This window comes from Rhipicephalus microplus, chromosome 3, assembly GCF_043290135.1.
Source record: "Rhipicephalus microplus isolate Deutch F79 chromosome 3, USDA_Rmic, whole genome shotgun sequence".
NCBI lineage: Eukaryota > Metazoa > Arthropoda > Arachnida > Ixodida > Ixodidae > Rhipicephalus > Rhipicephalus microplus.
The window spans coordinates 193,005,726-193,031,876 of record NC_134702.1 but is presented as its reverse complement, the minus strand read 5'-3'; the positions used below and the strand labels follow the sequence as shown (position 1 = coordinate 193,031,876).

Here is a 26,151-nt window from a genome sequence, read left to right as displayed (position 1 = left end):
CGACAGATGATGTTGAAGAAAAATGGGAAATCTTTTTAAGCTGTCGAAGGTATGCATCCCTTCTGATAAATGAAAAGTTTAGAAGAAAGAGAGCTCAGTGGCTGGCAGAAGCACATAAAAAAGATATAAAGGCAGCTGCGAAATTTTGGAACCATCTAAACTCCCTAAGAAATGAGACGAGCCTGAGCAGAGGTTTATAACTACCACCCAACGTGCTTGGCTAGAAGGGGACAAAGCTATTGAATATATAAGAAGAAGGGTAACAGAAAATTTCAACAAAGAAGTGCTTTATGCACCACAATAGACAAGGATGAATCAAGTGGCACAATTGGTCTATTTTCACAACGAGAGTTGGAAAGGGCTGAGAAGAGGGTGCCTAGTAGTACATCAACACGCCTAGATGGTATTTCAAGTATGGTGATAAAGACATTAGGTCCGTAGTCTAATCAGGGTTTGAAAGAGGCAATGAGCGAAATAATAATCGATGGTGAAGTCCCCGATGTATGGAAACTTAGCAGGATAAGCATGATCTCTAAAGGAAAGGGGGACAAAGCTGACATAAACAACTACCGCCCTATAACAGTGACTTCATTGGTCTACAGGCTGGCGATGCAGATTATAAGGGAAAGACTGCAGGCATGGATAAAGGATGAGAGGGTGTTGGCAAACTGCAGAATTGGTTTCGGAAACACAGGAGGTTGGAAGACAATCTGTTCTCACTGACGCAGTGCATCGAAATAGCAGAAAAGGAACATATGTGGCCAGCATTTTTGGATATCAAGGGAGCATACGATAGCGTGGTTCAAGAGGAATTGTGGGGAATACTGGACACACTAGGCATGGAAGATGGAGTCACTAATCTTTTAAAGGGTATCTATAAAGGTAACAAGGTAGTTCTAAAGTGGAAAAAACAGGTATCCAAGCCTGCAGAGTTAAAACGGGGGCTTAGACAGCGGTGTCCTCTGTCACCTTTATTATTCATTATGTACCTACAAGGATTAGAGGCCAAATTAGAAGAAAATGGACTGGGCCTCAACCTCTCTTTCGTCAAACAAGGAAACCTCATTGAACAGGCACTACCAGCATTGATGTACGCAGATGATATAGTGCTGATGGCCGAAAAAAAGGAATATCTGCAAAGATTGATGGACATCTGCGGTAATGAGGGAGAGAGGTTAGATTTCAGATTCACTAACAAAAACACAGCAGTCATGTTTTTAATGACAATTAAGGTAGTGAGCTTAGAATACAGGAGGTCACGCTAGAGATAACAGATGAATAAAAATATATAGGCGTATGGATAAGCAATGGGGCCGAGTACCTAAGGGAATACAAGATACACGTGACGACTAAAGGTAACAGGAATGCAGCGGTGAGGATAAAGAGGGCACTGTGGAACTACAATAGGTATAAGGTTGTGAGAGGAATAGGGAAAGTGGTCATGGTTCCTGGTCTGACGTTGGGCAATGCGGTCTTGCGCATGAGATCAGAAGTTCAAGCAAGATTAGAAATTAAGCAACGTGGAATTGGTAGGCTTGGATTAGGAGCTCACGGGAATACACCAAATCAGGAATTACAAGGTGATATGGGATGGGCATCAATTGAGGGCACGAAAGCTAGCAGCAAGATCAAATTTTAGAAGCGATTGTGAGAAATGGGGGAGGAGCGTTGGGCTAGGAAGGTATTCAGCTACTTGTACATGAAAAATGTCGATACAAAACGGAGAAAGCGAGCCAGAAAATTGACTGATAAATATTTAGAAAATAGCAGGGGCAAAACCAAAAAGAATTATCAGTTAAGTGGAAGGTGAAGGAACTGAGACTGATATGTGGAGAATTGGCCTGGTTAAGAAGTCCGCACAAGAGATCTGTCGAACTTTTAAGCACGAAATTGCCAAGGAAAGGATCTATGATAATACTCGGGGTAGTTCTCTACTGTTTGAGGCCAGGACGGGAGTATTGCGAACCAAGACATAACGGGCCATATACGAAGGGGTAGACACGGCATGCAGTGCTTGTGGAGAGGAAGAGGAAAGTGCCGAACACTTAATATTGTACTGTAAAGGGCTTCACCCTATAGTCCAGGATGATGGTGCAGAGTTTTTCAAAGCACTAGGGTTTAAGGAGAGTGAGGGCAAGATAGACCTAAAGCGGGTAGAATTAACTAGAAAGAGGTTATCCAATTGGTGGCTAAAGTCACTGCACGAGTGAAAATTAAACCCTTCACTGCAAAGTACGAATCCTGAACCTCACTATTTAAAGGAAAAATTCATCTAGTTTTTCGTTCAATAATTATTATGGCTTGGCGGCGCTAGCCACTGCCCGATGTAAAAGGTACAGCCATATGCATCCATCCATCCATCCATACATCCATCCATTCATTCATCCATCCATCTATCCATCCATCCATCCATCTATCCATCCATCCATCCATCCATCCATCCATCCATCCATCCATCCATCCATCCATCCATCCATCCATCCATCCATCCATCCATCCATCCGTCCATCCATCCGTCCATCCATCTATGCATCCATCCATCCATCGTCTGTTTTTGATGGCCCGCGCCACGTTGACTTCGTTCTCATGATTTCGTAGTCACGATATCACGCGACAAGTTCTTACAATACGTGTTACGAGCGGGTATAATAACCTACCAAGTGCCCTCACCTGCCTGCTCTCTACCCCGTCGAAAAACGCCCGGTATCTGCAATCTGCCATTTATGACCGTTAGGCAAATGACTCTCGGCAGCGGCAAAAATGGCATAAAGGAGTAGGTGGTTAACGTGCCGATCGACGTGACCAGCATTTGGCAGTGCCGCCCTTGGAACGTGCCCTACAATACCTTGCCTTTGACGTATGCATCATGCGCTGCTCGTTAACAAGCCTTCCTACAGTAATTTTCTTGCCAAGAAACTCCTCGTGCCCCTTTGAGCAAGCTACTCTAACATTATTATAATCTAGCATATGTTATCTAACATTAAATAGCGGTGATTTTTTTTTCAGATATGATTTTTTTCCGCTTCCCGCCAACTAAATTATGGAAAGACGCCGTTGCTTCCGCCGAGAGATGGCGCAACATACATATTTTCAAAAGTCATTGGAATGTTTAAAGTCACTTTCATATCATTGTTTATCAGCGAACTTTTTATTTTAGGTACATGCACTGATAAGTGAACATTTCTCTTCAGCAGGAGTTGACAACACCTCTTCACCCACTCATGCGTAAATAGGTTCATTCGCAGCTGTCGTCATAAATAATGTGTTTCTCTGGGCCACACAGAAGATCGTACACAAATGCGCAGCACGTGTCCTTGTCGTCAAGCGCCTCGTTGGTGAGCCAGTAGCTGCAGCCAGCACCTGCGGAATAGGTTGTAAGCAACTTCAGTTGGGAAGGTGCAGGTGACAACGTGTACGCTTTCACTACGTCATGACTTAGGCGCAAAAGAAGCCATAGTGTCCGGTACATGTTCGGTCTGGTAACTTGCTTAGTACGCTACTTACATTCCATTCCTGCTGTACTAGACACGCGTCTTTGGAAGCAAAGCGATCTTGCTTTGAAAACGTATCTATCAGTAATGGCTGAAGTGAAACATAGGGCTTGCCAATTTCTCAGGATCATTTTCATGGCTCGCGATCTGAGCTCACGAGTTTTATTAGAATTGTTCCCTGTAAATTATTCGTTCGGCTCTGACATGCTGTAAGCAAGATATGATATAGACGCTGACTTTAATAGGAAATTGTGATCAAATTTTGACTATCTGCGGCTATTCAGTTGGCACCGAATTCTGTTCACATAACTTTCCTTGCACATCAACCCGATGTGAATACGGCCACTTTGGCCAGTAGCTGAAAACGCAACCACAAGCTTGGTAGCCTGAAACACGTCCAAAACTACACAGGTGGCTGTACTCGTTTAAAGGGCTGCTTGCGCTGACGCGTTTTTACGATGACTGTTTAATATTAGGTACGTCAGGCCCCTTTATTTTTTTAGCCAGCAAGGCGATCTCAATATTGCTTTTCATTTCCTTTCGGAGTGTTTTTAAATTGAAATGCCACAAGTGTTGACAGCGGGGAAAAAACAATTTTTATGTATGGCTATAGGCTACTCCCTCTGTGCCTGAAAACTCAAACAACAATTACGCTCTAGAGCAACGTTACGTCTTCCATTTTGTAAGCCTGATTTTGCATTTGCACTAAATAGCACTTTTTCTTTGGACAAATGACCCAATATGTAAACAAAAGTTTACTTGTTAGTCATTTCAATTTAACGCCTACAGCTCATCGCAACCACCGTAAGACTTAGCTTCTCAGAATACATTGCCATTGTGGCTACCGACGCAATAAATTTTTCACCCCTTCCTGCTGCCAGCAACTGCAAACGACAGAATATACCGGCCTCATACCAATTAACATGCATGTGGCCATCCTCTCAGCAGCTTTCTGAGCTATGTGCGGGCATTTCAGCATGATGAAAGAGGGTGTTTAAAATTTTTTGTGGTTCGATGAGCGTAATAAAGCACGATTTTTTGTTTATTTTACTACCGTATTTTGCACATGAAATAGCTTTTCCGCTCTTTGCATTCAATTCGTCTCTCCCAGCTACTGTAAGTGGAACCCCCTACCCGTTTTCACATGTGTATTTCTTTGTCATTCATTTCATTTTCTCTCTCTCTCTCTATTCTTGTTTAGACCCTCTTTTTCCCACTACTTCACATGGTAGCAAACAGCTGCTTCTAGCCGTTTAACCTTTCTGTCTTTCTCTTTTGTCTATTTTTCTCCATATGCCACTCTTTATCGTCGTCATCTGCAGCACACGAAAATTGCACCAGATTTCTTGCAAATGGGCAGCAGGTACCACGCTTTACCAAATAAAGACAAAGAATGGCATAGTGAATGTCTGCCTACTACACAATCTTCAATTACGTTGTGGGTAACCTGCAAGTGTGCCCGATGAAGCTACGCAAAGAGTGCTAAAATGTTCTTAAAGGCCGATCTTGCCCCGCCGCGGTGGTCTAGTGGCTAAGGTACTCGGCTGCTGACCCGCAGGTCGCGGGTTCGAATCCCGGCTGCGGCGGCTGCATTTCCGATGGAGGCGGAAATGTTGTAGGCCCGTGTGCTCAGATTTGGGTGCACGTTAAACAACCCCAGGTGGTCGAAATTTCCGGAGCCCTCCACTACGGCGTCTCTCATAATCATATGGTGGTTTTGGGACGTTAAACCCCACAAATCAATCAAAGGCCGATCTTCTAGCTTTCGATGTGACAGTGCTGCACGTTCAGCGCAGGCCTGGTGTTTTTTTTCGTCAGTTGACTACTGAATTCAGTAATTGCACAGATCATGTCATCCGCATGACTTTTAGTAAAGCAGGTAAATGCTATCAGCAAACTTATTGTATTGTTTAGGGTGCTGTCTATGCTACGAAATCTGACACAGTTCCCCTTTTCACGTCGCCACCACTTGTGGCATGGTACAACTACTTGGAGTGGGTGTTTGCGTGATGAGGGAACCGCTGCCACAGAACAAGCGGTAATTGAAAAAATAATTCAAGGTGCATGCCTAGTCGGGCACAGTTGGTGTTATGAATTAAAAGAAGTTAGCGTGCCGTCAGCACCTCTACTCACCATTATTTATGTAGTTGTGTCTGAATACTTTGCAGTTCTTGCAATCTCTGTAGGCTACTGTGAACACAAAGTCTCCAAGGTCACCTGCAGAAGTTAACAAGAAAAGATATGGCTGTCAACATTCAGTAGTTAGCTACGCCCGCAACAAAATTTTTTTCCCACTAATGCAACATGGTATATACATTACATAGTGAAAGTGCACCCATTGCCATTTTCTTAAGCTTAGGCAAAGTTTGTTTAGCAATTCCTGTACGTGAGCAAAAAATGACGTGTGATGCAGCGAACGTGGCATGTCGTTTACAAATGAATACTTTTGTCGTGTACTCTTTTAAGTGTGGATGTAAAATATCTTAAGTCACGCCTCCTGTCTAGTAGCTGCCTTGACGCCTAATAGTCATTGATATCAAGCTAAAAATCTTTCGAAACTGCTCTGGAAGTACATGATGAAATAACCAATATTTGCAGGCGCACAGATCACAGAAATACGGTCGCACAATTTCACTTGTGTCGTCGGCACAAATAAAAGACTTTCACGGCAATAAATACCCGCAAGAAAATTTGTTTAGGCCTCATTATGTGGTCTTCACAGAATTGTGTTTGAACATGCGCATTTCACAAAAGTGCAAGCAAAGTATCATAAACATTACTGCGTTTAACTATGAAGAAAAAGCCGTACATTGCGTTTGTTGCTACAAGCACTCATGATTTAACAACTGTCCTCACAATCAGAAGGGGTGATATGCGCTGTGGAAAAGCGGCCGGTTGATACATGTTGATTTGTTTTTATTGATGGAAGGGTAAAGCGTGACCAAAGAGAGCCCGAACAGGCAATATGATGTTATCTCTGACCATTGTGATACGATGACATGCTGTATATGACAGTGTCATAGCATAAAGCTATGGTTAGTGCTGGTGACGCAAGAAATGTTAGTGTGGTAAAGGCGTGATCATCACCTCAATGCAATTTAGCCTGAAGACTAGTAAAGAGATGTCTTTTTTTAAATGAAAGTGCCCCACTATCAACCTCTTTAAGATGCCGCTTTAAAGACTGCATTATATTATAATTTAAAAACACTCTACACCTTTTGCAAATAACGAACAACTCTTGGTATCTAAAAATAGGGTTTATGTCTCAAGTATTTTTAAGTACGCAATAGATCTGGGTGACTGAATAGTATACCAAGAAGCTTTTCAAGAAGCCTGTTATATTGTAGGTAATCGTATTCCAGGATAAGGTGTCTGTGTATGATAGAAGTGATGTCTATCAAAAGTCGATATAGTAATTTCTCCACGCTGCACTTTTCTTGTATTCAATCAATTGCCTAAGTAACGCGTGATCACGTGTACCTTATGTTTTTTTTGGCATGCCCCTGCAGCTGTCATTAACTCATTAGTTGTTTTTTCTTTATAGAAGGCTTCAAGTGTGCGGTTGAAAATTGTGGTGTTGTCTGGCTGCATACAGTCATTATCCATCTAGTTTTTGTAATACAATGGCTTCTTCTTCAAGTAAGTTTCAGTATTATGCCCTCCGTCTAGGTATCTAATACATCGCGATAATATGGTTTAACGTGTACGATGAATATAGCACTATACAAAATTTATTTATTACCAGAAATTCTATTTAAGTATTTATTTCAAACCATTTACAATACTCAAAGATTCCGGAAGTATCATCAATATGCATAATTACTTTTCTATTATTTTCTAGAATTTATACGGCGCAGTCTTTGGCCGTAATTGCATTTTCTCCAATTACATGACGTAAGATTCAATCAAAGACGGCCCGAGTGTATGCGTGCTTGCGACTTCGATGTACGAGTGTGAGGGTCTTATCAGGTTTATTTGAAGAGAAGCCTGTGGCATGCAGACTTTTTACCCTGGAAGCAGTTTTGATTCTTAGCGTAGAAGATGCACCACACTATTTTTGAGCAAACTATGATGACGACGCTTTCACTGAAGAGATCAGGCGCTTTAGCAAAGTGCAACATCTATGTCATCGTAAAGTCTACTCACGTGGAGTGATAAGGACAATACAGGACCACAGGGCACTTCTCGTGCAGAGTGGAACTCCTGGTGTCGTTGGTTATCAGCATGGTTCTTAACAATTCGTGCTTCAGGCTAAACTAAGATGCTCGACTCAATTGCGCGCTTTCAATCTCAAGTCACCACTCACTGGACTAGACGTTGAGAGAGTCTAGCAGACCAGTTCAAAACGAACCGTTCATACGGCGCATACTGAATCATAAACAAGATGTAGCATGTTAAGGGCGCCCGGTGTAAGTGCGTGGCGTACTCTAGCGTCAAGATAAAGGCATAAATATATGAAAAAATCTCACAGGAAGTCGACACTCATCTAGTAAACATTTCTGTACGAGGACTAGCAAAAACATTGGGTAGATTTATAATCTCGAGAGTTTTTGCTTCAAGATGTTTATTTGGTGAACAAAGTAAGCTTTGAACATCAATGAGTGTCTAGAAACTTATGCTCAAAGCATACGTGGTTGTTAGCCATCGATATTAACGATGACACTTTGTATTGCAGATCTTGATCTTGTGGTGTGTGTGAAAAAAAATACAAGTGTTCTTCTGAGGAGTGAACTTCTCTCTTTTCTTCTCACCTATATTTCTAGAATTTTGATGTGATAAACCGTACTTCTGACACGTAGATGCAAAGGTTGATGATAAATACCAATGTGGATGTCACAGAACAAGCGCTAAAGATGGGCGCGCCACCAAATTCTTGCGATAACTGGCGGGAGAAACGCCGCGAAGTCAAAAGAAAAAAAGGAAAGAAAAAGAAAACAAACGGCCAAGGCTCCCCGGGCGCGCGCTCTCCCCGCAGAAGCGTGGCTTCATCGACGAACCTCCTCTCCCCACAACGGCGGCCGAGCAAGCACTCGATTTTTCCAGAACGAAAGGGGCGTGGTCATACCGAGTTGACTCATGGGCCGGAGAGGGCATTCCAACCGTCTCGCCCTCTTCCCAGCCTTCGCTGCGAATCGCGCCGACGAAATGACGAGAACCGTCTGGAATGTCGCGTGCAAGGTATTTAACCGAGCAGCCGAGATGAGAGATCAGGAGGACACGGAAGTGAGCGCCAGAGTGCGTAGGGATTCCGCCGTGTAGTCGGCGAAGGTATTTGGTCCGTAGGGACGAAGCCGGAGATGAAGAGGATTTCCACCTGAGGGGTGAAGGCTCGGGCTACAGGCAAGAGCGTGTGTTTACCGCTATCGAGTGAAGACCCGTGGCAACAGCTGCGGGTGTGAAGCCGACGTGTTCCGGCGAAGAAGTTGAAGTTTGAAGAGTGACCAATTGAAGACGCGAGGTTTCCTGGAAGAGAAACTTCAGTGGGCAGCGGAACGACAACAACGCTGGACTTTGAGTGAGTGATTCTCGGAAGAGTATCATTCTGACTTTTGTTCCAAGGACTTTGGACTGAATAGGTTTTCTATCTCTTTAGTCTTTAAGTGTCTTGGTTGTTCAATGCATGCGACTGCATTGTGGTGCGTATTGTTGTCTGTGTCTGTTGTTTCGAGTGTGGCCGATTGTACTGTGTAGTACGTTGTTTGATTGGTGACGTGTTGTATGTAACTATTGGGGAGTGTGCATTCTTGTGTATTGTTTTTGATCTGCCAATTTTGAGAATATAATATTTGTTTTGTTTATCAACCTCGGCTCTGACTTGTTCTTTGGGCCACAGCCGGCGTCCGCTGGCGCGCCAAAAGGGACCACTTCTAAATTGTCCACGCTTTCGTGGTGCGGTTCGGGGGGCCAATACTTCGGCCCTTGGAATTAGCCCGGCGATCGCCTCCCTAATTAACGGGACCGGTGTGACAATTAATCTGGCGTCCGCGACATAGGACCTTTTGGTGCACAGTGTGTACAAAGTAGTGAGAAAGAGCCTCGAGTTGTTGATAGTGCTATCGGAACGACTTTGTGCGTTGCTCGGTGTTCTCGTTAACGAGTGCAGGGGAGCAGGGGAGTGTTTCGATAGACTGATTTAGGCAGATACTTTTTGCACGCGGCAAGACTTTATTTGCGAGACACATTGGATCTCGAAAAGTTTGTAGCTCTTGGTGAGAAGATGGGTCTTTCTGGCGCCGAACTACGGAAGTGGGTTAGCCAGAAGGAGAAAGAGGCAGCGGAGAGAGCCAAGGAAGAAAAAGCCGCTGAGTTAGAACGAGAGAGGTTGGCAGCTGAGAGGGCCAAGGAAGAAAAAGCAGCTGAGTTGGAACGAGAGAGGTTGGCAGCTGAGAGAGCCAAGGAAGAAAAAGCAGCTGAGTTGGAACGAGAGAGGTTGGCAGCTGAAAGGGCGAAGGAAGAAAGAAAGCAACAATTGAAGTTGGAGTTGGAGAGAGAAAAGCTTGCAGCTGAAAGGGCGAAAGAAGAAAGAGAGCAGCAATTGAAGTTGGAGCTGGAGAGAGAGAAGTTGGCAGCCGAAACGGCGAGAGAAGAAAGAGAAGCGAGGGAGCGACAGCTGAAAGAAGAAAGAGAAGCGGAGATGGCTGAAAGGGAGCGGCAGCGGCAGCACGAGATGGAACTCAAGCGGCTCCGTTCGCAACAGCGAAGTGAAACTCCCGTCCAAGCTAGAGTGGAAAGCAGCGAACGGGAAGATCATGGCTTCAGCTTGAACCCAAGCAAGCTACTCGTAGCGTTTGATGAGAGGAAGGACGACCTTGACGCGTACCTTCACCGATTTGAGACGATTGCGAGGAGCCAGAATTGGCCGGAACATCAATGGGCCACAGCTTTGAGTACTTGCTTGAGTGGTGAAGCGCTCAATGTGTACGGTAGGCTGACGCCGATCGATGCAGCCAACTATGCAAAGGCGAAAACTGCTTTGCTGAAGCGATTTAGATTTACCGTGGAAGGATTCCGGGACAGATTTCGGACAGGAAAGCCAGCTGATGGTGAGACGGCTACGCAGTATGCCGCCCGACTTTGTCATTATTTCGACAGATGAATTGAACTTTCAGGGACTGCGCAGGAGTACGATGAGCTTAGAGAGCTCCTAATTAGAGAACAATTTCTTACTAGTTGCCACCCAAGCCTGTCGCTGTACTTGAAAGAGAGGAAGGCTGAGTCACTTGAAGGAATGCTTGAATTGGCTGATCAATTCTTGGAAGCGCAAGGTGGCACTAATTTGGCCAAGGTAAAGAAGGAGTGTCCCAATGACTCGAAGAAATTGGCTCCCGAAGAAAAGAAGCGTGCACCAGAGAGCATTCCGCGATGTTTTCTGTGTAACCGAGTGGGTCATCGCGCGAAAAACTGTCGAACAATCTTTACGAGCCCTACGGCAGAAAAATGTTTTAAGTGTCGTCAGACTGGGCACAAAGCAGATGCATGTCGACACGGAGCGAGTCAAACTCACCAGGTATCCTGTGTTCAAGCGGCACCGAAATCTGATAATAATGCCGTCACTGATGGATTCGTAGAGTTGACAAACGGGGAGAAAATTCCTATTGTGGGTGCTGTAATGTCAAAACAGCCAACCGGTGTTACGAAGGGAATGCCAGCGCTGCCTGGAAAAGTTGCGGACAAAAAGATTACGGTGTTAAGAGATACCGGTAGCTCCACTGTTATCGTGCGGAGAAACTTGGTACGGGAAAGTGAGTTAACAGGCAAAACGAAACCGGTTTGCCTAATTGACCGTACAGTTCGCATGCTTCCCGAAGCAAAAATTGAGGTTGAAACCCCGTACTTCAGCGGGAAGGTTACTGCTTTATGCATGACGGCCCCCCTGTATGACCTTCTCATCGGAAACATCGACGGGGCGCGAGGGCCAAGTGATCCAGAATGTTTGGAAGAAGACCCGAAGAGAGAGCCCTCGCCAACACAGCGACCGGGAGATACAGTGGAGGAGCATTCCGTGACGGATCTCACTAGAGCCCAAGGTAAAGCCGCGGCGCAAGAGACAGCGAATGAGAAGATGATCGAGTTGAATGAGTTCACGGGCCGAGCAACTGGACTTACGTCGGCACGACCTCAACCGACCGACAGTGTAAAGGAGACGGAGTTGGCCAGCCGGGCAAAATGTAGAGGCATGATCAAGCGGGTAAATAAACAGACAGGACCCGCCGAATGTAATGACGCGTTAACGGTGTCGGAGGAGACAACGATGGCTGAGACGACGCCTCAGATATCGTCGTTGGAAAGGGCTCGCCGAAAAAGAACGTGGAAACACAAGAAGAGATCGAGCGAGCACCGCAGAAAAGGGCGCAAGCGCTGCTCGAAGTACACAGGATAAGTGTTTAAGTCGAATCAGAATGTGTTGGGCAGAGCTGAGTGACATATGATGTGTTAATGTTGTGTTATCCTGTGTCACAAGTGTCGAAGTGTTGTGCTGTGATGTGATGTATAGTATTGTACCATTGTTCTAATGAGAGAACTTTGTACATTTGTATTATTGTGAATGTGTGGTGCAGTGTTGTACTCATGTGCTTGTGGTTGTGTTTTCACGTGTTGTGTAATTGAATTACAATGTACAATTGTATTAAGTGATCTATTGTGAATGTGAAGTGTCATGAGCGACTGATGGTGTTACAGTCTGTGAGAGTGTGTGGTGACTGTTCGCGCTCGTCTGTGGGGTTTTGAATATTATGAGATAATATTCCTAAAGTGGGGGGCAGTGTCACAGAACGAGCGCTAAACATGGGCGCGCCACCAAATTCTTGCGATAACGGGTGGGAGAAACGCCACGAAGTCAAAAGAAAAAAAGGAAAGAAAAAGAAAACAAACGGCCAAGGCTCCCCGGGCGCGCGCTCTCCCCGCAGAAGCGTGGCTTCATCGACGAACCTCCTCACCCCACAACGGCGGCCGAGCAAGCACTCGATTTTTCCAGAACGAAAGGGGCGTGGTCATACCGAGTTGACTCATGGGCCGGAGAGGGCATTCCAACCGTCTCGCCCTCTTCCCAGCCTTCGCTGCGCATCGCGCCGACGAAATGACGAGAACCGTCTGGAATGTCGCGCGCAAGGTATTTAACCGAGCAGCCGAGATGAGAGATCAGGAGGACACGGAAGTGAGCGCCAGAGCGCGTAGGGATTCCGCCGTGTAGTCGGCGAAGGTATTTGGTCCGTAGGGACGAAGCCGGAGATGAAGAGGATTTCCACCTGAGGGGTGAAGGCTCGGGCTACAGGCAAGAGCGTGTGTTTACCGCTATCGAGCGAAGACCCGTGGCAACAGCTGTGGGTCTGAAGCCGACGTGTTCCGGCGAAGAAGTTGAAGTTTGAAGAGTGACCAATTGAAGACGCGAGGTTTCCTGGAAGAGAAACTTCAGTGGGCAGCGGAACGACAACAACGCTGGACTTTGAGTGAGTGATTCTCGGAAGAGTATCATTCTGACTTTTGTTCCAAGGACTTTGGACTGAATAGGTTTTCTATCTCTTTAGTCTTTAAGTGTCTTGGTTGTTCAATGCATGCGACTGCATTGTAGTGCGTATTGTTGTCTGTGTCTGTTGTTTCGAGTGTGGCCGATTGTACTGTGTAGTACGTTGTTTGATTGGTGACGTGTTGTATGTAACTATTGTGGAGTGTGCATTCTTGTGTATTGTTTTCGATCTGCCAATTTTGAGAATATAATATTTGTTTTGTTTATCAACCTCGGCTCTGACTTGTTCTTTGGGCCACAGCCGGCGTCCGCTGGCGCGCCAAAAAGGACCACTTCTAAATTGTCCACGCTTTCGTGGTGCGGTTCGGGGGGCCAATACTTCGGCCCTTGGAATTAGCCCGGCGATCGCCTCCCTAATTAACGGGACCGGTGTGACAGTGGAGAAATGTAGAAGAGAAGTTTTTTGCAGTAAATATATTGTAAATGGAATTAAAGGGAAGTGCATGAAACGATAACTTGCGGCCGGGTAAGCATGGGACCTGCAACCTGCAGCTCGCGCAATACAGATCAAATTGGAGATTATTGTGAAAAGGTGGCGCCTAGCAGTGAACAAAACTAACCGTAACTCATCGCGATAATATTGCTGACAGCTAAAGCAGCTATCACGTGCGTGCCTGCATTTCGGGTCAACTCCAGTATTCAATACACGCAATGTGTTCACGTAATAAACAATCACAGGTTATATAGAGGACTAGGAAAATTCGGTAGTTCCTTTATCTTCTACCAGTTATTTTACAAATTGAGGAACCTACTTACTGTTCCTTGGTTGATAGTAGATCACATTTTTAGCCGTGTATCCGGGTGACGACATTAAAGTAATTGTGACATCTCTGCAAGAAAAAAAAAATATGTGTAACAAAGTGTATAACTCACATGAGCAAAATAATAAATGCCTTACCTAAGTATAACCTTTTATTTGCGATGTTTGAAAAAATGGGTGTCATGGATTCAGAAAACACACTAAGCCTAAGCGACACACTGATAACATCCCCCGAAAATAATGTACAACGAACTCGTAAAGACAGTCGTGAAAATCGGGTCTAACATAACAAATAGTGCTCTGCAATCTGTAATAATGCATTTCTGTATCGTAAGTGGTCGCTCTTCAGTCGGCGCTATTACCAGCCGCGTCACAACGACATTCAGGGGCATTGTTGTTATAACTGGGTGCAGCTCGCAATAAAATGTTTTGTCAGAGATAACACTAGCAAGTATAAAATCTCCAGTAAAAGGGCTTTTTATCGATTGTTTTAATCAGCATACTAAGCAGCATGACGCAGTCGCAAAGCGACCACCGAAAATGAAGAATCAGGCGTGTAGTGCGCTAACGATTACCATCACTGATGGTTAGGAGACTCGCTTCGTATTGTATAGACCAAACGCGAGCCAGCAATGTGCTACCCTAATGCCAAAACTTGCAAGCTCCCGCAGCAGCGTTTACTTTTTGCGTCTGTCGAGAGTTTCAAATATTCGCTGTTAAAAAACACTAATAATGTATATCGTTTTTAGCTGTGAATACTTTGATAAAAATTATTCTGCAAGATGGAAATACAAGATATGTATAAAAAACACGTCGGTTGGCAAAAACTATAATACCTTCAGCAGAAATTTGGGACATCAAAAAGCATTGTTGTCTCGTTACCAGAGCAGAAACCTCACAATGAGCTCACTAGCATAACGACACGCCACCGTTGACACTGGCTTCGGCAGAGCAGTTCTGTCAGTATAGCAAACACCGCTAAGCAGTATGGCGTAAGTTAACTCCAGTCACACGTGCCAACCAATGCATGGATGGCAAAACTAGAATGCGGCCCCTCGAAAAGCTCTCTTGTCCGCTTCGGGATAGTCACTCGTACGAGCCAGTAGAAACGGAAACACCAAGTCTCTTCTGCATCGCTGGCCCTTTGAGCTATAAACAGCAGTTTACCATACATTGACTATATCCTTGCGCAACGAAAATGCACTGGCGGTGCTATTTCCAGATATATATTGTGCGGTAGCGCGGGGTTTAAGTGCACTTTGACGTGAAGCAACCTGAATATCAGAGGCTATAGCCTGCTTAATTTTTGCTCTATTGGAGGGTACTTGGCCCTACCCAAATGTGAGCTCATTGTACGAGACTGGGGGGTCCCGACTCTCAACTCAAAAACCTCAGCCTCCACCACCGCTAGCTACACAGCCCACTAGTCCTGCTGCAGATAAAGCAGACTCACCCGACTTACTGAGGTCGTGCAAGGGGGAAGGGGGGGGGCGTTTTGAATCCATTGTATTTGAGCATTGAACCAAATGAGTATGCGTGACTCGATATTCTTGTCCCGACGGATCTCTAAGGGCGGTTGTGAGATTGCGCCCTTGGCAAAAGCTCTGACGGCCTACCTCAAGTAGCTTTAAATCCTGGACCTAAACTTTCCCCGCAAGGCCAACGTTGCCGCCGCTTGCTTTGCCATTACGGCCTCCATAGCCCGGAGCAACACAACTGCCTAAATAGCGATACTCATTACACGACGTCAAACAAAACCTTGTTTTTTAGGCAAATTGAATGGCGGGTACGTGATGTTATACGAGACGTCTGTCCTTTGGACAGGTGACACGCAGCTGTGCTACGGAAGTTCTAACGCGCTTCGCCATATCGTGTCAGTTCAATCAACCGTAAATGTGCTATGATGTAAACTTGTGCGTGACGTACGGCCAGGCCTGCGCGGAACGCCTAGCACAGTCACAGCGACAGCTGGAACAGCCAACTTTCTTGAGCTTTTTTAAATACACTGCAGGAAATTATTAAAAACACACTTGTATAGCATCCACTACGCCGTATAGATAAAATAATATGTGTACTATTAAAAGAGAAAGGCGAAAAAGATGAAAGCCCGAGATGTTAACTAGACGAACGTTCGGTTTGTGACCCTGCACTGGTGATAAGAAATGAGAAATAAAAAAGAGGAAAGTGCGCCTTGTGCTTTTATTTGTCATTCGTCACACAAGCACAGTACACGATAAAAATTTTAGGAGATTGTGCTCGCTTTGTTGAGGCTGTGACTGTGTTCTCTAAGAATTATACTGAGGCTCTTGTAAGGAGCTCGAGCAATCCACTGTGCTATTACTTGTTATTCGTCACACAACCATTGCACACGCTAAAATTTTTAAGAGTCAATGCTCACTTTGTTGATGCTGTTACTGTGTTCATTAAGAATTATACTGAGAATCTTGTAAGGAGCTGGAGCATTCCACGTTCACTCATTACCTGATTGACATTGTCTGACGTGTGGTTGTTACGTAACAGTTTTAAAACGGTTTAATGCACATGTGAACGCATTTTCTTACGCAGGTCAACGCTATTCCATAAAGCCTTCACAGGGTCAGTTTTCAACTGAGTTTTGAGCACCGGTGCAGCTCAATGGTAGAATGCTGAGCTGCCATGCAGAGTGGATGGGTTTGAGTCTCAATGTATTTTCGGTGCTTTTTACATTATAGCTATTTCGCGCGATAGTTGTTATGGAAAAAAATCAGCTGACAACTAAACATATCCCTGTGATCTCGCAACAGCTTTCACTCTGAAACTGTCATAAAAACCTATAATCAGAAAATTTCGCGTCACACGACCACAATTTTCAGAGATTTATTATTACGCTGCTTGAAGACCATGGTATCATTCGCATAGTAGAAACACTGGCTTAAATGGGCTAACTTATACATGTATTGGTCATTCTTAGTGGTCTAGTCACACAAAGATGTAACACGGCTAACCGTATGTACGACTACATGCAGCACCATACGCTCAGTCCGTTACGTGCTTTGAGAATTGGTATGGAGTCTCTTTTGCGAAATTCTCTACAACCTTTGTTTGCTATAACCTTCAGTAGTGCTCTCAAAGAGTACGTTTTGCTTACAGTAGGCCTTCAGTGCCGTATGCGAAGGTGGTATTCAGGGACGAGTCGACGAGATCTCCAGTGGAACCTGTTCTGACGCATTTTGCATCTCCTCCAAAGTATGGGTCATACTCGAAATTGCGGTAAATCTGGTGCAGGGTCGACTCAAAAGGGAAACACTGAAATGAAAGTATAGTCACAGAAAATTAGGCGAGCTTGTAAGTTAACACGAATAGCGTACATGTGCGGCACGAAATGAAAGTAAAGGCTCGGGCCGCCATGCACATACACTGCCGAAGATGCCACACCCACACGGTTAGCCGCTACCTAGTGTTAACGTCCTGGACGGGGTCATGGAACAGTCCAAACTCACCTTTCCAATAAAATGCAATGCGCATGATCGTGCAAACTTCATTGTACGATATCCGAATTTCTTATGCATATAAAGCTTCATTATTATAACACAATTGATTTCTGTATTGATACGAATCAATTATCTCTCCATAACATACACTGAACAGAAAAATGCACTTAGATTGACTGGCTATTTGAGAAAGTTATTATGTTGAGACAAACTCCACTATAACGGAGAAGTGACAGAAATGTAAAAGGCAATAAGGGTAACCAAGGTTGCGTTTCGCTGGCTATCATACATATAAGAGAGGACATGGAAAACGATCACCTAGCTAAAGTCTGCTAAAAGTGCTTTCTCTTCTTTCGACAAATCACGGAATTCGCCTAAAAATCACTCGTAGTAAGCCCATCTATTCCGAGAGTATCAGCCATTGGCTGATTTGAACATGGCGCGCTCGGTCGTTGCACAGATCGCTGCGGGAGGCCGCGACTTGTCCACGCAAGTCGACGATATATTACGCACTGTTGTCCCATAGGATGTATGATAAGCTCAGGGGAATGCACATAGATGAAGGTGGCTCCCGAAGTCTGGGTAGTGATCACAAACGTATCAAGCTAAGTTTTGGAAGAGCAGTGAAAGTGGGAAGGTGACAAGATGAGCAACTACAGGAAAATTTTTATTCAGAAAGGCAAATTGAAATAGCCACTCAACAAATTGAGATAGTAATCACTGAGGATAATGAAACAGTGCGGACATACACAAATTTAATTAGACTGAGCTAGAGCTTGTTCAGGCACGTGGCGAGTAACCCCGGAAAAGAAGACATAAATTCAAAAGTTGGTGAGATGAGTAAGGTAAGAGAGCCATAGCAAAACGTCAGAAAGCCTCTAGGGAACACAGACATGCTAAGCAGTGGTGTCAACCGACAGATGATGTTGAAAGAGAATGGGAAATTGTTCTAAGCTGTAGAAGAAATGCATTCCTTCTGATAAATGAAAAGATTAGAAGAAAGGGAGCTCAGTGGCTGGCAGAAGTACATAAAAAAGAGAGAAAGGCAGCTGCGAAATTTTGGAACCATCTAAACACCCTAAGAAATAAGACGATCCTAGAGCTGAGGTTCATAACTACATCTCAAGGTGCTAGGCTAGAAGAGACGAAGCTATTGAATATATACTAACAAGAGTGACGGAAACATTTTAAGAACGAAGTGCTTTATGCACCACAAATACAAGGAAGAATGAAGTGGCGCATTGGCACCGTTCTGACAACGAGAATAGGAAAGGGCTGAAAAGAGAGTTCCTAGTATTACATCAACAGGCCCAGATGGCATTCCAATTATGCTGATAAAGACAATAGGTCCGAAGTCTAAGCAGGCTTTGAGAGAGGCAGTTAGCAAAATAATAATCGATGGTGAAGTTCCCGATGAATGAAAACTTAGCTGGATGAGCATGATCTATAAAGAAAAGGGGGACAAAGCTGTAATAAACAACTACCGTCCTATAACAGTAACATCAGTGGTCTACAGGCTGGCGACGCAGATTATAAAGGAAAGACTGCAGGCATAAATAGAGGATGAGGGGGTGCTGGGGGAACTGCAAAATGGGTTTCGGAAACACAGGAGGTTGGAAGACAATCTGTTCTCACTGACACGGTGCATCGATATAGCAAAAAAGGAACACAGGCCCCTGTGGCTAGCATTTTTGGATATCAAGGAAGCGTACGATAGCGTGGATCAAGAGGAATTGTGGGGAATACTGGACACACTAGGCGTGGAAGATGTAATCACTAATTTTTTTAAGGAGAACTATAAATGTAACAAGGTAGTTTTAAAATGGAAAAAACAGGTATCTAAGCCCACAGAGGTGAAACGGGGGCTTAGGCAGGGTTGTCCGCTGTCACCCGTGTTATTCTTGATGTACCTACAAGGATTAGAGGCCAAATTAGAGGGAAGTGGACTGGGCTTCAACCTTTCTTTCGTCAAACAAGGAAAACTCATTGAACAGGCACTACCAGCATTGATGTACGCAGATGATATTGTGCTAATGGCCGACAACAAGGAAGATTTGCAGAGATTGGTGGACATCTGCGGTAATGAGGAAGATAGGTTAGATTTCAGATTCAGTAAGAAAAAATCAGCAGTCATGATTTTTAATGACAATGAAGGTAGTGAGCTTAGAATACAGGAGGTCACGCTAGAGATAACAGATAAATACAAATATCTGGGCGTATGAATAAACAACGGGGCCGAGTACCTAAGAGAACACGAAATATACGTGTCGACTTAAGGTAACAGGAATGCAGCGGTAATGAACAACAGGGTACTGTGGAAGTACAGTAGGTATGATGTTGTGACAGGAATATGGAAAGGGGTCATGGTTCCTGGTATGACGTTCGGCAATGCGGTCTTGTGCATGAGATTAGAAGTTCAAGCAAGATTAGAAATTACGTGGAATAGGTAGGATTGCCTTAGGAGCTCACGGGAATACACCAAATCAGGGAGTACAAGGTGATATGGGATGAGCATCATTTGAGGGCAGGAAAGCTAGCAGCAAGATAAAATGTGAGAAGCGATAGAGAGAGATGGGGGAGGAGCGTTGGGCTAGGAAGGTATTCAGCTACTTGTACATGAAGAATGTCGATACAAAATGGCGGAAGCGAATCAGAAAATTGACTGGGAAATACTTGAAAAACAGCAGGGGGCCAAACCAAAACAATTATCGGTTAAGAAGAAGGTGAAGGAAGCTGAGACCGATATGTGGAGAATTGGCATGATTAAAAAGTCCGCACTAGAGATGTATCGAACTTTTAAGCAGAAAATAGCCAAGGAAAGGATCTATGATAATACTCGGGAAGTTCTCTACTGTTTGAGGCCCAGACGGGAGTATTGCGAACAAAGACATATCGGGCCAAATACGAAGGGGTAGACACGGTATGCAGTGCGTGTGGAGAGGAAGAAGAAACTGCCGAACTCTTGATAATGTTCTGTAAAGGGCTTCACCCTGTAGTTCAGGTTGATGGCGCAGAGTTTTTCAAAGCACTGGGGCTTAGGAGCAGTGAGGCCAAAATAGACTTTAAGCGGGTAGAATTAACTAGAAGGAGGTTATCTGATTGGTAGCAAAATCAAGGCACGAGTGAAAATTGAACCCTTCGCTATAAAGTACGAATTCTCAACCTCACTATTTTAGGGAAAAAGTAAATTAAGTTTTTGGTTCATTAAGTAATAGGGCTTGGTGGCGCTAGCCACTGCCCGATCTAAAGGGTACATCCATCCATCCATCCATCCATCCATCCATCCATCCATCCATCAATCCACCTATCCATCCATCCATCCATCCATCCATCCATCCATCCATCCATCCATCCATCCATCCATCCATCCATCCATCCATCCATCCATCCATCCATCCATCCATCCATCCATCCATCCATTCATCCATTCATTTAGAGCGCGCGATCACACTGAAAAACCCGCGCATTCGAAGAAAAAAAAACGAAAATTTGCTCAAGGTCCGGAGGCGCGCGTGACGTTTTTGATAATCCTCCCATCACTCCCTGCTTAGCTTCCAGCGCTTTCGTCACGACGAGAAAAGGGAGAATGCGATTGAGTGTGTGAAAAATCTTTGTAACTCCGCTCGTACCGGACAGACTCTTAAAATTTTTGCGGCATTGACTTTTTGAAGCAATACGCTTTTACAGTGAATTGATTTCATGGTTACACAAAAAAAGTTTTTCAGGGCCCCTTCAAGATCTACGCCCCGCCACGGTAGTCTAGTGGCTAAGATACTCGGCTGCTGACCCGCACGCAGGTCGCGGGATTGAATCCCGGCTGTGGCGGCTGCATTTCCGATAGAGGCGGAAATGTTGGAGGGCCATGTGCTCAAATTTGGGTGCACGTTAAAGAAAACCAGGTGGTCGAAATTTCTGGAGCCTTCCAATACGGTGCCTCTCATAATCATATGGTGGTTTTGGGATGATAAACCCCACTAATCAATCAATCAAATTGCCCTTAAGACCCACAATTATATGCCACGTCAAATGAAAGGAACATATAATTTTCCAGTATAACATAAGAGCAGGCATGGCTGGCTTCGCAAGCTTTCAATAAAATGAAACGAATAAATCTTTGTAGCGGTAATACATCTGCACATTTATAAATACGAGCCCTTGTCTTCGCGCATCTCATTCAACAATTTTATCAGCGTTTCATTTTTCTTTTTCTTGAAAAAGTACCACTTGTGTGCACAAGTACAAAGGCCACCTTGCCGTGTGTAAATGCATGGACAACTGAAGGAATAAAGCAGTTGGTAGTCACCAACCACGCGTATCGCTTATTTTTTTTGGTGGGGTATCCAGTGCGTCGGCGCTGTTACTTATATCTCGGGGCTTGCGGAAGAGATTTTTGTTAAAGAAATCAATAAACAGAATACTAACACGCCTATTTTCTGGCATCTCCTCTTCAGTACACATAATGAAAATGTTACAAAGTATTAATTTAAACACTTGGCAATGTCTACTGCATTTAGTTATAATGAACACTAAAATATACATCGTCTTATGCTTGTAAAGTTATGCTATACGATAGTTGTGAATTTTGTATGATGACTTTGTTCCTTTTAGTTTACAAGTTATTTTATCCTCCGAACATGAAGGCCGCCGTACAGGACGGGTATAACACAACAGGTCGATACGCGCGGAAAACAAAAAGGTGAACAAGAGGTAAAAGCAAAAGCTCAACAAAAGTAGAAAACAAGCTTTCCTGCTGAGCGATTCAGCTTTTAGCAATCAACTATAAAGTACACAGACATCAAGACACGTGTTCAGGAACACTGCTTTCAGCAATTAAATTATAAAAAAGTAAAATAATGAAGTGCTCTAGCAGCAAAGTTCTTTGAATCGTTAATTATACACAGAAAAATGAAGGCACTTGAACAGGTTAGTTCGGAAAAATAGGGGGTGAGAGCACTTAGGTGTTGTTGGTGTAAGTTTGTGCTTTCTTCCCGTTTTTTTTATTCTCTTGTCTTGAAGGAATAAATATGAAATACCCGTTTCCTTAACACAACTTCTATATGTATGCCCCGCCGATGTGGTCTAGTGGCGAAGGTACTATAGGCTGCTGACCCGCAGGTCGCGGGATCGAATCCAGGCTGCAGTAGCTGTATTCTTATTGAACGCGAAAATGCTGCAGGCCCGTGTACTCAGCTTTGGGTGCATACGGTGTCTCTCGTAATCATATGCTAGTTTTGGGACGTTAAAACCCCATATCAATCAATCAAAAAATTTATTCATGTATTTGCATATCTATTCAAACAGCCTATTATATCTAATAGCACGTCTAACTAGCATTTTTCATTTTGCTGCACTTACAGAACTTGAAGTAAAAGAAAAATGAGGGGACCTTTAAGCTTCTCCTTTAGGAGTTGAACGTGATAGCGAAATCCGGCCCCTAGTCACCCTTCAACTGCTAAGTGCATACCTAATAATATGTTTTGTTACATACACACGTACGCACACAAACACGCATAGCGTGGATTGGACCAGCGTGCCCTATTATCGCCGAATGGGCTCGTTTTCGTCGCAACACATGTCGAACAAAGTGTGTTAAAGGGGACCTGAAACACTTTTTTTTCGAATAACCATGGAGTGAATTCACTACAAGAGTTTATCGCTGCACGAATGCAATGCCACATAAACTTGAATAATTCGTCCAGTGCGAGTGGATCGAGTTACAAAGGTGTGTCGCATGCTGCAATTGCATTATCTCTTCTCTCGTCCCGACAAAAGCGCTTGAAGCTATGCAGAGAGGGATGGCAGGACAAAGAAACTACCCCGCCTCGTAACATTCATCACTTTTTAGATGCGGAGCATCTAATACTCGAGGCTTGTAGCGCGGCGCCGTCCGCAAGCTTCCTCCTCCTTCTTCCACCATCTGTGCATCCCTTCCTCCTCTACACACCGCGCGCGCTTCACTCCTCCACCATCTGTGCACCCTTCCTCCTCTACACACCGCGTGCGCTTCTCCTCTTCACGAACATTCGCTAGCTGTATAATGTAGCGCGCATGCGCCGTCACGCTTCGAGAACATTGACAGCTGACGCGCGCGCATGCGCCGTCGCGCTTCGAGAGCATCGGCAGCTGACGCGCGCGCATGCGCCGTTGCGCTTTTCCTCCTTCTCGAACATTCGACAGCTGACGCGCGCATGCACCGTCACCCACCATCTGTGCCGCGCGCGCTTCTCCCCTTCGAGAACATTCTACAATTCTCCTGATTCTCCAGTGGACGCGCATGCGCCGTCGCGCTTCGAGAACATTCAACAGCTGACAGTGCATGCGCCGTCGCGCTGTATATATACTCAAGGTCGGCGCTCGCTCGCTCAGTTGCCGCTCGTCGGTTGGTTTGTACGGCGCGTCGACGTCCAAGGTTGCGGTGAAATGAATTCCAACGAATCCACTAACACAATGATCGACGTCCCTTCGACCAGCGCCGCCCTTTCGCATACGTGTGTACGTGTTTACTCATTTAACACCCCCTCCTACAACCACGTTAACCAATTTAGCCATCGACCCAAGTAAGTCGCAATTTAACACCCCATTTCACAACCACGTTAACCAATTTAGCCATCGACCCAAGTAAGTCACACTTCAACACCCCGTTAACCAATTATATGCTCCGCATCCTCCTCAGTGTTCCCCCGAGGGAAGCTGCGGGCAATTTTTTTTTCTTCGAACGCGCGCCCTTCTCAGTGTGATCGCGCGTGCACGCGTGGACAAGTAGCGGCCTCCCGCGGCCTTTTCGGTAACTTGAACTTTCGGTCACAGACGCACAGATGATTTCTCGCTCAAAACCAACGCGGCCGACGCCAGCGGCGGGTTTTCTGTGACACAAGCTCTCTAGCACCTCGTTCAACCCCTATCACTGGGCAAGGTTTCCCTTGAGTCTGGCGCCTTAGACCACTCGGCCATTCTGACACTCTCTAGCGCTATCGTGTTAAAACTATGAGGATTCGGAATGAGAATAGCGCCTCCTTAAAGGACAGTCACCATTCTCTACAAATAGGGACTGTGACTATTTTGTTAAGCCCTAAATTGAGCGAAACCAACCATCGATCGAGCTCACTAAGACATCGTAGTCTTGATGAGTTCAGCAGCATGGACTTTTAGCAAGACACGTATACCTGTTAGACGCCACTCATTAAGGGCTGTCATTGAATAAGAAAGGATTGCAAAAACAATGGATTGCAAGTCTCCAGGTTTCTGCTCTGTATCTTGCCGGTACTTAGCTATGAAGCAGAAACCTGGAGACTTACAAAGAGCGTTCAGCTTAAATTGAGGACGACGCAGCGAGCAATGGAAAGAAAAATGGTACGTGTCCCCTTAAGAGACAAGAAGAGAGCAAAGTGGATTAGGGAACAAACGGGGGTTAAGGATATCATAGCTGAAATCAAGAAGAAGAAATGGACATGGGCAGGGCATGTAGCGCGTAGACAGGATAACCGCTGGTCATTAAGGGTAACTGACTGGATTCCCAGAGAAGGGAAGCGGGTTAGGGGGAGACAGAAGGTTAGGTGGGCAGATGAGATTAAGAAGTTTGCGGGTATAAATTGGCAGCAGCAAGCACAGAACTGGGTTAACTGGCGGAACATGGGAGAGGCCTTTGTCCTGCAGCGGACGTAGTAAGGCTGATAATGATGATGATGATGCAAGAACAATGTTCATTGGCTTCTCCTGTGAAAGTTCTATCGGTTGTAGGCTGGCAGCTTGTTTTATATTCATGAGCATTTTTGTCCCAGAAACTTACGGTGGTTTCGTCCTGATAGATGCCCAGATCCGGATTGATGTCGGGCCAGCTAGAACTCGCCGCTGCGCTGGCAGTTGCGAAAGTGACCGTTGTGAGGGCAAGTGCGACGTACTTCATGCTTATAGCTTTGCCGGAGAACGACCGTGCCATTTATTGTAAGCGCGTGTTCTTTTATAGCACAAACAACACTTTGTGAACGGTCGCCACGTGGCTCCTGCTAAGTGTACTGGTTTTACGTATACCCGCTTTCACATCTGCACAGAGGAGGTCATTGCCGAACGGAAACGTGGACGTCGCTCAGAAAACATCACAGCGATAAATTGAATGATGAAAGGATGTGCCCTATGTTTCTTTTTTTAGTTTGGCATGCAGGTACACATGCGTGCACTGCACTGACGCACACAGGTGATGTTTGCATCAGTCATTTAAAACTAGTGAATCTTTCTTCGGAAGAGTTGCGATAACTATGTGTCCTGTGCCCTACTTAACTTTTAATTGCAATGTAGGAGCTTTGCTGCCGTGAGCATAGTGCTACCAAACGCATTGGAATCGAGCACTCTAACAAGTGCGATTGCATCGCTCGCCTTGATCGCAGTAAAAGTGTCTTACGGCTTCTCGGTGCAAATTGCGTACGTGTGATGAATGTATGGCAAAATTTATGTCCTCTGTCTTTTCTGAAATTTGATACAACGTAGATTTATGGGATTAAATTGAAAATTGAAAGCATTTGTAGGCCTGGTATTGTATGCCGAGACTCTGAGTATTTCGGTCGAAGAGCCACAAAAAGGAAGTTAAGATGATCGCTGAAGTGTTAGCTCTATTGCATACACTTTCACTTGGAGGAAGGACTACTTGAAATTATGTACTATCAGAGTAGAGCCTCCGTCTGCCTTAACCACCTTAGCAAAGCAGCATGCAGTAACTTGGATGTTTACTGGCACCGTCGTGTAAACATTACCTCAGCAATATAACCTGAATTTTTTCGCACAGACTTTTCAGCTACTTCGATCGTGAACCTCTTGCTATGCATTAGGGAAAGTTATGGGAATGTGTATGCTTTTCAGTAGCTCAGATCTATACCTGCGATGTGAAGTTAATTTGGTGTACTAGTATTTTTGAGA

General features: G+C 44.8%; 1 protein-coding gene across 1 annotated transcript; it reads right to left on the bottom strand.

The window, feature by feature from the left end:
* Positions 1 to 3,100: 3,100 nt before the first annotated feature.
* LOC119169244 (uncharacterized) lies at positions 3,101 to 25,147 on the bottom strand. Its single transcript, XM_037420361.2, has 5 exons — positions 25,031 to 25,147; positions 16,902 to 17,059; positions 13,771 to 13,844; positions 5,625 to 5,708; positions 3,101 to 3,360 (listed from the first exon to the last, which is right to left on the bottom strand). Exons 1-5 carry the CDS (start codon positions 25,145 to 25,147, stop codon positions 3,236 to 3,238), a joined length of 558 nt encoding a protein of 185 aa, XP_037276258.2. The 3' UTR covers positions 3,101 to 3,235.
* Positions 25,148 to 26,151: the final 1,004 nt, after the last annotated feature.